This window comes from Lottia gigantea, assembly GCF_000327385.1.
Source record: "Lottia gigantea unplaced genomic scaffold LOTGIsca_8, whole genome shotgun sequence".
Taxonomy (NCBI): domain Eukaryota; kingdom Metazoa; phylum Mollusca; class Gastropoda; family Lottiidae; genus Lottia; species Lottia gigantea.
The window spans coordinates 4506128-4521182 of record NW_008710662.1 but is presented as its reverse complement, the minus strand read 5'-3'; the positions used below and the strand labels follow the sequence as shown (position 1 = coordinate 4521182).

The 15055-nt window shown below is 28.5% G+C and overlaps 1 protein-coding gene across 1 annotated transcript in view; it reads right to left on the bottom strand.

Moving 5' to 3' along the window:
• Positions 1–14794, bottom strand: part of LOTGIDRAFT_229701 (hypothetical protein) — a 21116-nt gene extending 6322 nt beyond the window's left edge. Inside the window, exons 1-14 of the mRNA XM_009067119.1 lie at positions 14729–14794; positions 11945–12123; positions 11518–11727; positions 11254–11370; positions 10690–10829; positions 10216–10304; positions 9734–9813; positions 9356–9516; positions 8708–8876; positions 8208–8318; positions 5545–5760; positions 4920–5134; positions 4603–4700; positions 1437–1558 (exon numbers count right to left, since the gene is read on the bottom strand). Coding sequence (XP_009065367.1) covers positions 1437–1558; positions 4603–4700; positions 4920–5134; positions 5545–5760; positions 8208–8318; positions 8708–8876; positions 9356–9516; positions 9734–9813; positions 10216–10304; positions 10690–10829; positions 11254–11370; positions 11518–11727; positions 11945–12123; positions 14729–14780 — 1959 coding nt within the window. The 5' untranslated portion in view covers positions 14781–14794. The remainder of the gene's footprint in view (positions 1–1436; positions 1559–4602; positions 4701–4919; positions 5135–5544; positions 5761–8207; positions 8319–8707; positions 8877–9355; positions 9517–9733; positions 9814–10215; positions 10305–10689; positions 10830–11253; positions 11371–11517; positions 11728–11944; positions 12124–14728) is intronic.
• Between the last annotated feature and the right edge of the window lie 261 nt (positions 14795–15055).

The following is a 15055-nucleotide window of genomic DNA, read 5'->3' as shown; positions in this document are numbered from 1 at the left end:
AGAACATCATCAGATATAGTATCTTGTTGATATGATGTTTATGATAAATCATTAAGTTATACATATAATATCATTCTTAACAACATCATTAGATATAGTATCTTGTTGATATGATGTTTGTGATAAATCATTAAGTTATACATATAATATCATTCTTAGAGAACATCATTAGATATAGTATCTTGTTGATATGATGTTTGTGATAAATCATGAAGTTATAAAGAAAATATCTAGAGAACATCATTAGATATAGTATCTGTTTTATATATGATGTTTGTGATAAATCATGAAGTTATAAAGAAAATATCTATAGAACATCATTAGATATAGTATCATGTTTTGAATATGATATTTATGATAAATCATGAAGTTATACATATGATATCATTCTTAAGAACATCATTAGATATAGTATCTTGTTGATATGCTGTTTGTGATAAATCATGAAGTTATAAAGAAAATATCTAGAGAACATCATCAGATATAGTATCCTGTTTTATATATGATGTTTGTGATAAATCATGAAGTTATATATATGATATCATTCTTAACAACATCATTAGATATAGTATCTTGTTGATATGATGTTTGTGATAAATCATGAAGTTATAAAGAAAATATCTAGAGAACATCATTAGATATAGTATCTTGTTGATATGATGTTTGTGATAAATCATGAAGTTATAAAGAAAATATCTAGAGAACATCATCAGATATAGTATCCTGTTTTATATATGATGTTTGTGATAAATCATGAAGTTATAAAGAAGATATCTATAGAACATCATTAGATATAGTATCATGTTTTGAATATGATGTTTATGATAAATCATGAAGTTATACATACGATATCATTCTTAAGAACATCATTAGATATAGTATCTTGTTGATATGATGTTTGTGATAAATCATGAAGTTATAAAGAAAATATCTAGAGAACATCATTAGATATAGTATCTTGTTGATATGATGTTTGTGATAAATCATGAAGTTATAAAGAAAATATCCAGAGAACATCATCAGATATAGTATCATGTTTTGAATATGATGTTTATGATAAATCATGAAGTTATATATATGATATCATTCTTAACAACATCATTAGATATAGTATCTTGTTGATATGATGTTTATGATAAATCATGAAGTTATACATATGATATCATTCTTAACAACATCATTAGATATAGTATCTTGTTGATATGTTTGTGATAAATCATAAAGTTATAAAGAAAATATCTAGAGAACATCATCAGATATAGTATCCTGTTTTATATATGATGTTTGTGATAAATCGTGAAGTTATAAAGATATCATTCTAAAGAACATAAATAGATATAGAACATTGATGAAACAATGTTTGTGAAAAATAATTATATTAATGTGAGCAAAGAAGGAAAATTTAAATAATCCTTTATACATATCAATTTACTTACATGCATAAATGGCCGCTTCCAATTTTTGCCCATCATGTTGACTATCATACCACTTCTTTTCATTATACCACTATTTGTTGTTTCAAATGATAATGTATATGTACTATTCACATCTTTACTTTCTACAAGAATGACAAAATAGAAATTATCATGCATGACTCTTTGTCAATTGTATTGGTCAATGATAAAATTCTTGGTATGGACATTGGACATGTATATTGCAGCAACCTGCTAATTAGTTGTTTCATGACAGCTTTATTCAGGATCATAAGACTTGAAAGACAATAGGTTTATTTTTACAGGTCAAAAAGGACCGTTTTGTTGATCACTGCAAAGGATATTATAGGAGAAGTCAAGGGCAACAATCTATATCAAACTAATCTTGAACTAACTAATATAATCCTGGATACCAGAATCAAGTTTTATTTAAACTTTATCATAGGAACTTTCACCGTTCTGATAACATTAAAATTTGTTAATTTTGAATATCAATGTATATAAGCATTCATATTCTAATCAAAATCTATTCAACCATTGTTTTAAACAGATTTAGTATTGGTTAAACTAGAAGCATTATACCCCAAGACCTACACAACTTACACTTTGAGATTACAAACCATTTTTTTTATGATTACTGTAAGATACAGCTATACATATGATCCTTTTTTAACTCCATATTCATTTAAGGATTGTACATAGATTTACACCAAGTTTTATCAAAATAAATTGAGCATTATAAGAGCTAAATTTATTCCATCAGAAAGAAATTTAAACCACACACACTACAGAATCGTTTCATTTTTGTAACCAACAACTCTTTCAGATAATTTTTATGATTACATATACATGCACACACAAGGCTTTATCCAAATCATTTAAAGACTGTTCATTCTGGAGCATTTTTAGGCATTTGTGCAAGAAATAATTTTCAGTGAAGAGCACAAACAGAGTTACATGATCGAATCCCTTGTTACATGGTTGCAAGTGGATCTGGCACCCAAATCAAAAAGACAGATTGATTTTAAATTTTTGGGGAATAAGCAAGACCAAGAAAAAATATTTTATTTCAATCATGATTTATCTTTGAACTTAATAAACATTGTCAGTGGCTTCTTGTTGCAGATAAAACTGTGGTAAACAAGGCCCTGACTAGAAGTAATCTGGAGTGGTAAAGATCTGCAGATCTCATCTTCATCATTTCAAACATTTGTTTCTTTAAGTCTTCATTCAGCCTGTAATTATGACAACATATGGTGTAATAAAATCAGTGTATAACATCTTTGAATTTTATGCCATGAACACCCTAAATATTTAAACAATTTTTGGAAAAGCAGAACTGAAATATTGGTGTTATCTTTCACACATTTAAGATATTCAACTCATCAGATTATAGTTAAATTCAGGGACATGACCTGAATTGGGAAGAGAATTTAAGGTCAAATTCATTTTTTAAATCATTTAATTTAAAACCTCTACGGTAACACCTTTATTATTTAAAATTACAAAAACTTACATACAATGTATATTATTAAACCTGGTTTCAAAATCACTTCATATTTCATCAGACTTAGTAAGACCTACAAATGAAAACAGAAAGAAATTCAGAAATAAATGTCATGGTTGAAATGTGTTATTAGCTCACAAAAGATATCTGGTTCTACGGATCTTAATCAAGGACAAGCATAGATCCTGGTCATAATACTATTGCCACTTGAGCTTGCTAATTCTTTATAGCCTTTAAGTGACCACATAAAAACTTACACTCAAAAATAATAATAATAATAATAATTTAGTTTATCAATTGTGTCAGGAATCGATAAATAAATATAAAACATAAAAAGATTAACAGCCAACGTTGGCCTATGTGACACTTACTGTTAAAATATATTTACATATAAACATTAGATATATCTTTGGATAAAAGCAATTAATAGTAGTTAATATATAAAACCTATTATCAACAGATATAAATAGCATCAAATATATCCAATCGACTTATTGTATATACCTGCCTTAATTAAAAGTTTGAACTATTATTTTGTATAATTAATTAATATGCGAAATCTAGATTATTATTTTGTATATAATATATTTGAAATTAAAATTATTATCTGTATTTGTTTAATATACTATATTTGATATTTAAATTATTTTTGTATATTCTATATTTGAAATTTATTTTATTATATGCATTTTCTTTATTAGAAAATTCAAATCTATTTTTGTTAACGTTTGTACCATGACGAAAGTCGTATTGTACTTGAATAAACTTTATTATTATCATTATTATTATTATTATATTATTATATATCAAATATATCATCTTTAAAAACTTGTGTTATAATTAAAAAAAAATACATGATATCTACATACAAATAAAACAAATCAATTATAAGCCAAAAATACATAAGACATTTTACAACCAATTTAAGCCACCAAAATGAAAAGCAAAAATTACAACATTATCTCAATACTTACTATTTTTTCTTTTCTAAAAACAGTTGTTATATCTTCCATCAAAAGGTTTTTCCTCTGCTTTCATAGCAACAAGTAATGAACCCTGAGAGTCTGGGACATCTGCAGTCTGAATGACTTGACTACAACCCCTGAATTCTACTCACATCAATGTTTGGGGTTTAAAACTCTCTTGGTTTCCACAGTTTTTAAACAAAGAACTGACAAAAGAGTGAACACTTTTCATCCCCTGATCACAGTTTTAATCTTTTGTCAAGAATCAAATTAGTATTTATGCTAGTGGACTGTTTTAATCAGTATTGACTACTAAACTGAAACATTCAATACATTAAAGGGACACTGTCATTTTTAATTTTCCTTTCGGTTATTCACATTCAAATATTTTTAGACTGGGATATCTTCTTGAATACAGTAAGTAATCTGAAGCTCATTAAGATTGGAGATGTCTTGAGATTAAAATTAGTTTATCTGCAGACAACACATTTAACTTGTGTGTTGTAATGTAATGTCGCAAAAAATGACAGACAGACAAATGACGGGATGGATATAGGCAAAGATCATATATTCAAATTATGAAAATTTTCAATCAATTGTATGTAAAGGATTCTCTTTTTGTTTTAAATAAAGCTTATAAAATTTGAAAAAAAAAAAGGAAACTATTGATTTTGATCCATAATAAGTCAAAACTTACTAGCTAAGTAACTGGTTAATGAACTTGATTTTCCTCTTTGACTTAAAGTATGATAATTATTAACATATGATCGTTGTAAAACTTGATTTAATTTTTCTCTGCAATTATAATATCAGAAATATTTAATCATTAAAAGAAACAAACATTCACTAAGACAAGAGCCAATGATGTCTGATGTTACTGTAAACTATAAACATCATTTGATAAAGACACCATGTCAGTAGGTTACAATTGGTCAGTAGTATACAAAAAATAATGACAATAATTGTAAAGGAAAAGATAACAGATATCAATTTTGACTTTATTCTATGACTTACTTGAGATTCATATCAATTTCAGCTTCATCTGTAATTTTTTTAATAACATAAGTAGATATTTCAAAGTGTGTTTGGTATTGACAGGATAACAATATTTCCTCTAATTCTACCACTGATAATCCTATACGTAATAATGCATTTAATGCTGATAGTCTGACACTACTGTCATATTGCTGTTTAGTTTGGTGAAATATTCTTAATAAACTTCTTTTATTCTGTGTAAAATAAAAATATCATAAACATGATAATTAATAAATTGAGTATGTATAATAAATTTATCAGTCAAATTTAATTCAGTTTAAGGTTCATAAATACATATCATTGCTTCAAAGAATATGAAATACCATGGAATGAGACTACCATGAAAAACATTTCAAGGGTGCAAATTGAATGTTTTTCATCAAAAAGACACTTTTAATTTTCTGACCCAGGACACAATAAAACCAACAAGTTTTCATTTTCATATGCAAATAGTTCTTCTTTAAGCAAAATAACAAAATTTGAGCCTCCTATAATGCTTTATATGTCCTATATATTTATGACACCATTTCTTATGAATTACTAAACAAGCTATGTTTGCTGTTCAATCACAGTAAATAATCATTGAAAAAAACATATTGCTCACCTCAAAGGTAAAATGTGTTTTAGATATTCTTCTTAAAGCACTGATGGCTGTGAATGAGACCATAGAGGACACTGATTTTTCACTAAATTCAAGAATAGTAGATATGGTATCAGGGAAACCAGCATTCCCCAGTGCTCTTAGATACATTAATTTACACTGGTCATCTTCACATTGTGTAATATTTTCTAATAATACTTTCTTTACATCATTTACAATCTAAAAAAAAATAACAAAATTGGAAAAAAAACCTAGCAGGTATCTTGAAAACAATTGGTATTTAGCATATATCAAACTAATTGGTATTTTGAATATCAAACTAATTGGTATTTTGAATATCAAACTAATTGGTATTTTGTATATCAAATTAATTGGTATTTAGCATATCAAACTAATTGGTATTTCAAATATCAACCTAATTGGTATTTTGAATATCAATCTACATGTAATTGGTATTTTGAATATCAAACTAATTGGTATTTTGAATATCAAACTAATTGGTATGTTGAATATCAAACTAATTAGTATTTTGTATATCAAACTAATTAGTATTTTGAATATAAAACTAATTAGTATTTTGAATATCAAACTAATTAGTATTTTGAATATCAAACTAATTAGTATTTTGAATGTCAAATTAAAGGGTATTGTGAGTAACATCGCACAAATTGGTATTTTGAGTAATATCGAACTAATTGGTATTTTGCATATCAATCTAATTTGCATTTTGAAAATCATACTGATTAGAATTTTGCATATGAAACTAATTGGTATTCTGAATATCAAACTAATTGGTATTTTGAGTACTATCAATCTAATAGGTCTAATTTGCATTTTGAATATCATACTGATTGGAATTTTGTATATGAAACTAATTGGTATTTTGTATATCAAATTAATTGGAATTTAGCATATCAAACTAATTGGTATTTAGCGTATCAAACTAATTGGTATTTCAAATATCAACTTAATTGGTATTTTGAATATCAAACTACATGTAATTGGTATTTTGAATATCAAACTAATTGGTATTTTGAATATCAAACTTATTGGTATTTTGAATATAAAACTAATTAGTATTTTGAATATCAAACTAATTGGTATTTTGAATATAAAACTAATTAGTATTTTGAATATCAAACTAATTAGTATTTTGAATATCAAACTGAGTGGTATTTTGAATGTCAAATTAAAGGGTATTTTGAGTAATATCGCACAAATTGGTATTTTGAGTAATATTGAACAAATTGGTATTTTGAGTAATATCAAACTAATTGGTATTTTGCATATCAATCTAATTTGCATTTTGAAAATCATACTGATTAGAATTTTGCATATGAAACTAATTGGTATTTTGAATATCAAACTAATTGGTATTTTGAGTACTATCAACCGAATTGGTATTTTGCATATCAATCTAATTGGTATTTTGCATATCAAACAAAATGGTATTTTGAATATCAAACTAATTGGTATTTTGAATTACAAACTAATTGGTATTTTAAATATATAACTGATTGGTATTTTGAATATCACACTAATTAGTATTTTGAATATTAAACTAATCGGTATTTTGAATATCAAACTAATTGGTACTTTGAATATTAAACTAATTGGTATTTTGAATATCAAACTAATTGGCATTTTGAATATCAAACTAATTTGTATTTTAAATAACAAACTCATTGGTATTTGAATAAGAAACTAATTGGTATTTTGTACATCAAACTAATTAGTATTTTAAATATCAAACTAATTGGCATTTTGAATATCAAACTCATAGGTATTTTAAATATCAATCTAATTTGTATTTTTTAATAACAAACTAATTTGTATTTTGAATATTAGACTAATAAGTATTTTGAATATTAGACTAATTGGTATTTAGTATATCAAACTAATTTGTATTTTGAATATCAAACTCGTTTGTAATTTGCATCTGCATCTCCCAGGCAATTTCTGAAAAAATTTTGGTGATGGGTATTATACGGAAGCGTATTACAGCCATTCAATTTTTTTTTTTTTTAAATTTCAAGTTAGTAACTTGAATTTGCAAGTTAGTATGTTGAATTTTCAAGTTAGTAACTTGAATTTTCAAGCTAGTATGTTGAATTTTCAAGTTAGTATGTTGAATTTAGTACGTTGAATTTTCAAGTTAGTATGTTGAATTTTCAAGTTAGTAACTTGAATTTTCAAGTTAGTATGTTGAATTTTCAAGTTAGTATGTTGAATTTAGTACGTTGAATTTTCAAGTTAGTATGTTGAATTTTCAAGTTAGTATATTGAATTTTCAAGTTAGTATGTTGAATTTAGTACGTTGAATTTTCAAGTTAGTATGTTGAATTTTCAAGTTAGTATATTGAATTTTCAAGTTAGTATGTTGAATTTTCAAGTTAGTATGTTGAATTTAGTACGTTGAATTTTCAAGTTAGTATGTTGAATTTTCAAGTTAGTAACTTGAATTTTCAAGTTAGTAACTTGAATTTTCAAGCTAGTATGTTGAATTTTCAAGTTTGTATCTTGAATTTTCAAGTTAGTATCTCGAATTTTCAAGTTACTAACTTGAAAATTCAACATACTAACTTGAAAATTCAAAAAAAAAAAAAAAAATGAATGGCCCTAATACCCTTCCGTAGTATTACCCTTTCCAATAATGAATATTTTACCTTTAGTTGACATTGTTGTTTAACTTGACAGAACGTATACAATACAGCACTCATAGATAATAATAATGATTCTCTTATTAATGATTCTGAAGTTGTCTTCTGGAAATTTTTCTACAAAAGATTGAATCAAAAAGACTTTCTGTTTTTGTAGCTTAACTACAGGGATGTAACAATAAACCATGTATGATACAGGCTGCGCACAAGGTTCCTGAGACTGAGGGTACAAATAGGGGGCAGACTGACTCAATTAGAGACCTGGCTGAATTCAAAATGCTATAACTCTGTTAGGCATCATAGTTGCATGGGGAGTATGAGAGGGTTCTCCCAAGAACAATTTTTTAAAATTGAATTAATTTGGCACACAGATTGAAAAACCGTCATAATTCCCATTCCTTATTGCTATATTTGGAGCATCAAACTAGGATGCAAAACTTAATTGCATTCCATTTCCTATGTCAATCAAAAAGTACCCAGTAGTGTTATTGTTTTCCATTACTTACCAACATATGTTTTAACATAAATTCATCAGGATGAGTAACATAAGCTGCTGCTAATAAATATCTCTCAATATAATCTACAGTTGAATCATCTTCAAAATTCAATAATTCCATTAGAGCATCATGAGCTGGTCCTGTCTGTGTAGCTGCTGCCACATCTATTAACTGTGGTCTGGTAAAAATATAAATTAGTAATTGTATAGTTTATGAAGATAAAGCAGTAGAAATTATAACTGACTACAAATGGTAAGTAACTTTGTGTGGTATGTGCCTTGAAGTTCCTTTTAACTTATTTATAGTCTGAGCAAAGCAACAGGGTTTTTGAGTTTTTTTCCATTATTTTTTGAGAATTGGAATAGTAGCCTCAAAATAGTACTGTCAGTCTTAGAATGTCTTTATGTTGATAAGAAAAGTAAACATGTCTTCAAAATTTGTTTTTATGGAGGACACTTTTCAACCAAACTTTAGGACTCTTTTAGGTTGAAATTTTTAGGAGAGAAATGTGTTTCTTTTCAATGTGAACTTACAAATAATTATATTTTTATCAACGACATTCTCAGGATAAATACTATTTTGAGGCTGATATTCCAATTAACTTTAAAAATAATAGAAAAAATTGAAAAAACTTTTTATAAATATAAAATAGCTTACATAATATAATAACTTTCTGGACTAGAGAAAACTTCTGCCATAGTGTTTTTACCACTATTTCTAAAACTTTTCACCATTCGAATAAATGCTTTAGCTGATTCCAATGTTGCAACTTTATCATTTACTAAATCATCTTTCAGAGAAACAGCAACCTCTGTGGCCTAGAATAAATATCTGTAATCCTCATATATTCATGTTGATTTTGAAGTCAAAATGAAAATGAAAAGGATTTAGCCTGGACTTAAAAAGGTAGGCATGCCAATATATTTTTTACAAATTTCAGCAAACATGCATATGCAATAGACTATATTGAAATATTGATCATTAAAATTTAAAGTGCTAATTCGGACACCTGAAATAGAAAAATCTGTTACCTACAGGTATACATTTATTTTTGGTACATTGTTGACGTTCTGAACCACTAGGTAATAATGATATTATTAATGATTGACCAATATCTGAAATATATTATCATAATGAAATACTGATTTTCATAATGATACTAAAATATAATATATAGATTTAAACATCATTCTGAATCTATAAGTTTTCTGACATAATTTTCAGATGCAAAAATTACTGCATTCTTCAAGAATTACTAATTGTCTTTTTATGGACCTTGATGCATCTACCAAAAAGTTTCCTTAGTACAACTCTTCTTTTAGTGTAATAACAACCCCCATTACAATTTGAGCAACTTGAAAAAGGAGAAAAAAAGTCTTATTCAAAGTCATGTTTTTTTAATTTACCACCATCATCCTAGTTTAACCAAGCCACAATGAGCACTGTGCTACTAATATATAAGCTTGCATAAAGTTTTAGATATGATTTAGGTATAGGTACACAAAAGTTCTACACACCTTTTTCTAATAATGAGATTGCTTCTTCCATTGAGCCTGCTGATATTGTTACAGCTGATTCTACAGTATTCTTTAAATTAAATCCTTGGCTAATGTTAGAAAATACATGTAATAATTGAAAGCCTATCTTTTAAGTCATCAAGAGAACAATATTTAATATATTTGAATTTGTGAAAATGACACTTCAATACCTCTGTTTTTCTCTCTGTCTATTGGACCTAATATAAGGAAAACACTTAGGCAAAAGATAATGACATCAATCAAGATATGATAAACGATTTTATCTTTTAACAATTCGTTACAAACATATAATTATAAATATCAGTGACATTCATATATAGAGTCAGGATGTGATCCGTCCAGAGTCATAGATATCTATTTTGTCAGATATGGAGCAAGGATGCACCTCTTCCTTATCCAAAATCCTCATTCCTTTTTTTGTAACAAGAATTTTCTAGTGTCCTAGCTACTTACCTAGAGTATGTTGCACCATTTATACTGGATCTAGCATCAACAATACTTAATACTGTATTTATACCATCTAATTTACTAATAATATTCTCTTTAAATTCATAATTCAAAGTTGTTGTACTTTTAACTGTAACCCCAGCAGCCTAGTTCAAATAGTAACAAATTCAAATTACTGGTAGTACTATCTTATAGGGGAATTTCTGCAATTATATGACCTCAAATTTTTCAATGAGTCAGTCGATCAAACTTTCACCAGTGGCTCCATAGCATCAAAAATCACAATGCAGAACAAGTTTAACTTAAGTGTCGCCATAATTGTAAGAAGTATGACCAAAATTAATAATCTCATCATACAATTCATTAGCTCAGATTGATCAAATTTATTTATACTTGGCCATATTTTGGCTACAGCTGGTATTTATTTTTTGTCTGCTCGGGTTCTTATTTTTTTGGAACATTGATAAATTTTTTGGTATTAATTGGACATTACGCGAAAAAATAGCGATCTTCTTTAAACATTCTTATTTGATTTAAATAATAGAGCATGTGAATCAAGCTTTGACTTACTGGATTGGTTGTAGAAAACTGACCAGCTATTTCCATATTTTCACAATGTTCCTTAGTTTTAATAATACCTTTAGATGTTTTACTGTAAACAGCAGAACATTCACCTGATACATCTACCTATAATATTATAACATTAATCAATACCTTATAGTCTGCCTGAAGGGTGAGCACAAGAGTCCTACAATAGATGATGTTCTCCATATTTTGCTCAATTTCTTAACAGAACCTTGTACATGAAAAAAATTCAAGCATAAATAAAGTTACCTCAGTTCTTGCACCTGGTTCTCTCTGCACTTGAAAAAATGCTGCTATTCCTTTCTTAATATTAGTACAAAATACACTATCATGTTCTACAACATATACATGGTTAACACTGTCTTCAGATAACTCAAAATAAAATGGATATTTCAATAATGTTCCTAGAGTTTTTTCCTGATTAGGACGAGATGCACTTGTTAACATTGCACTTGTAATCTGAAACAAAAGAAATTATGGGTCAAATGTTCTAAAAAAATTCAAATTACAGAGTAATATAAGTGTTCAAAAGGACGATTTCAATCACCATCCAATATTTCATAAATCCAAGTTGCAGAGTAACATCAACTGATAATTTTGGTCAGCTCAGCCAACAGTGCTAGGTAAGTGTATTGTAGTAACTTTAAAATATTCTTGAAAGTGAAAGAAATCCTACCTTTAATTTGAATATTTGGGATTGTGAATGTTTATATACAACAGAGATGTCTACATCCATTTGTAATTGATAACCTACATTCTTCCCCTTCTCTCCTTTATTTTCTATATCAGTAAAAGATACTGAAGTATCATAAGAATATTTATATATTTTACCAACTTCATACTGTAAACAAGAACCTGTAATAAATATACAATATACATTAACAGTACAATATGGATAATGACAGCACTGTCCTTAAAGTGCTTCACAAATTTGCAATAGCATGCAGAAACATATTATGTAATGATATGTAATGCAGAAAGTATGCAGGAACCCATCAAGAATGTATATGGATCCAATTTCTACCTTGTGACTTATTTTGGACATGTTTTAGTGTGATATCTGCATATATAAAACCTTAAGAGACTATTCAAATTGAAAAGATAAAGATAGTGGACCACAGCCATATACGCCCTACACGGCATGCAGATGGTAAAAACGAAACATCCATTCTAAGTTTCATCAAAATCAGTCGAAAACTAAGAGAGTAATAGCATATTCAAGAATTTGGGGCAAGGGCAATAACTCTGCTTCTAACAGTCGAAAAACTTGATCTTCGTTTTATGAATATGTATACACATACCGAATTTCATTTGATTCCATCAAAAAATCTAGTTTTTAGAGCGTTTACAAGCAAATGTTGATCGACGGACCGACAGGGGTGCCAACAATATACGACCACATAGAGAGATGTGGGCATATAAAAATGGCAAACTAGTGTTCTGTTATATCCAAATTTGACATCAATACCTGAAATTGGGCTCTATATCAGATTAAAGGGACAGAGAACTTTTTTTCAACCAATCATACTTTAGTCTCAGAAACAGGAATTTTTTTAGCTAAGCCAATCAGTTACAGTGTTCAAAGCCCACCGTCGAAATTTGAGCCTTCAAATCTATGTGTGTCCAGAATTATCCAGGATTTAATGTTTCAATGACGACTCTTCAATTTAAGATACTCTGTGATATATAGAAAAGACATATATAGGAAAAGTATTTTTAAAGGAATTTTACTATTTTCGTACATTTCTAGTACTTCTGAAGGCTATTTACATTTATTCAAGACCCCGAAAAATGGCATCTGTCCCTTAAATGACTATAACTCTGTCTGATATATACTAGAATAAGCACTATGATGGCAGCTAATAAAATAGTAAATGAGAAAGCTGTGTACTGAATATAATGTTGAGTGGGGAAGTTTTGAAACTTTTTAAGTCATATTTTCCATTGTTTATAAGAATATCGTACTAATAACCTATATATTTCCTGCATGTCAGGAATCAGCCATCTTCACAATGACACAAGGCATTATGAGATCTGTCTAATACCTTGACATCCCTTGGCTCTTTTCTTGAATCTCAGAAGTTTGTCAAAACAGCAAGTTGGTTGGATTGTATGCTAATGAATACAACCAATCAGAGCCCTTGACAGTAAGAATTTAGGCTATGCATGTAATCACAAATTGCTATTGCACAAATAAGCTGGCTACAAGAAATGTGTCAATTGATGTCAAGGTATTAGATTGAGTTTGTTATACCTTGACATTTTGAAAATGGGGATCAGCCTAAATGAACAATTAAATGGACTTCTGTATCATACATATTATAATTGCCTCTTCAACTTGACCTTTGCTTTTCCTCCTAATTTTTGATGATAAAGTGATAGTGATGATAATATTGGTGAACTAAGATATATTAGATAATATTAGACAAGATTAGTTTAATGCTGTGGCATATCTGAAGGGGAGTGGGGGGGGGGGGGGCATGAACCCTTCTGCCCCACAACCCCCCACACCCCTCTCCTTCTAAAATCTGTAAAAGAATAATGGACTTCCCCTCAGAGAGACACCTCCTTTTAGCCCTTTAACCAAACCACCCCCCAGGAATTTTCTAGATATGCCCCTGATGAAGAGTATGCTAGCCAGCCATCATTTGTGACAACACCTGCATTTTTCTATCCATAATTTGCCGCCTTGAAGAAACAGGCCTATATAATACCTAACTTATTCAATTAAAGTTTCTACCTTGAAAAAAAAAATTTATTTTAATTTCTGATACAAAAATCTTACTGTCGGGAATCCTAGGGAGAATCTCAGTGTCATCTCAGTGACATGTCAACTCGGTGACAAACTCGAGTTAACTCGGCGACAACTTCTAGTTAACTAGGAGACGACATATTATTGAAATAAAGATGGTTTCTTAATAATATTGTTTTGTTTTACTTTTTTATAAATTTGTGGGGATTTCGTTTTCATTTTGCTATTACTCGATCGGAACTTTATTTAAGCATGGTTTCGGTAGTTTCATAAAGTTATAATTCTGTTTAGTAAATGTTCTAAACCAAATTTAACGGGGTAATGATAATTATGATAAAAGAAAATATAATTTCAAAATATCACAATGTAATACATGGGCTTATTGATATCGTATTAGCCATAAAGTATCTCCCACAGTCCTGTCCCAAAATTAGTAGACTATAATAATTACATTCAAATGTTTTTATAAGTCTAAATTAAAAGTCAGTCAATAGAAAACGCGAAGTTTCTTGTATTCTAGAGGTTTAATATACGGTTCTATTGAGTTTTGTCGTTTATAGGTCAACCCTGTGGAATTATTTTATTCCTGGCACATCATGGCGCCGAAACAAGGTTTTTCCGCAGATCCATACACCAAGTTCAGTATGACGGTACACACGGGCTACACTTACAGATAAACAGCAAAATGCGTATTCTAATTGGACTTACCTAATACATATAACGTTGAGAAAACAATACAAATTTTGATGGGGAAAGCCATTTCTCAAATCTGCTTCCTGCACGTTGGACGAATGGTGATAACTATGACTATACAGTGTACATTGACACGAGGATTGCAGTATATAACGTACAAAGTTCATTAGGACAAAATCAGGGTTAGTTTTAAGCACTGATTAGTTACTTTATTTATATATCTAATAGATAACAGATGACAAAGATAACACAAATACGCGGATTCCATTAACAGTTTATTGTGACAGGCCTATCATGTCATCCTTTCATAACGAGTCCAATATAAAATTCTAAACATAGTGG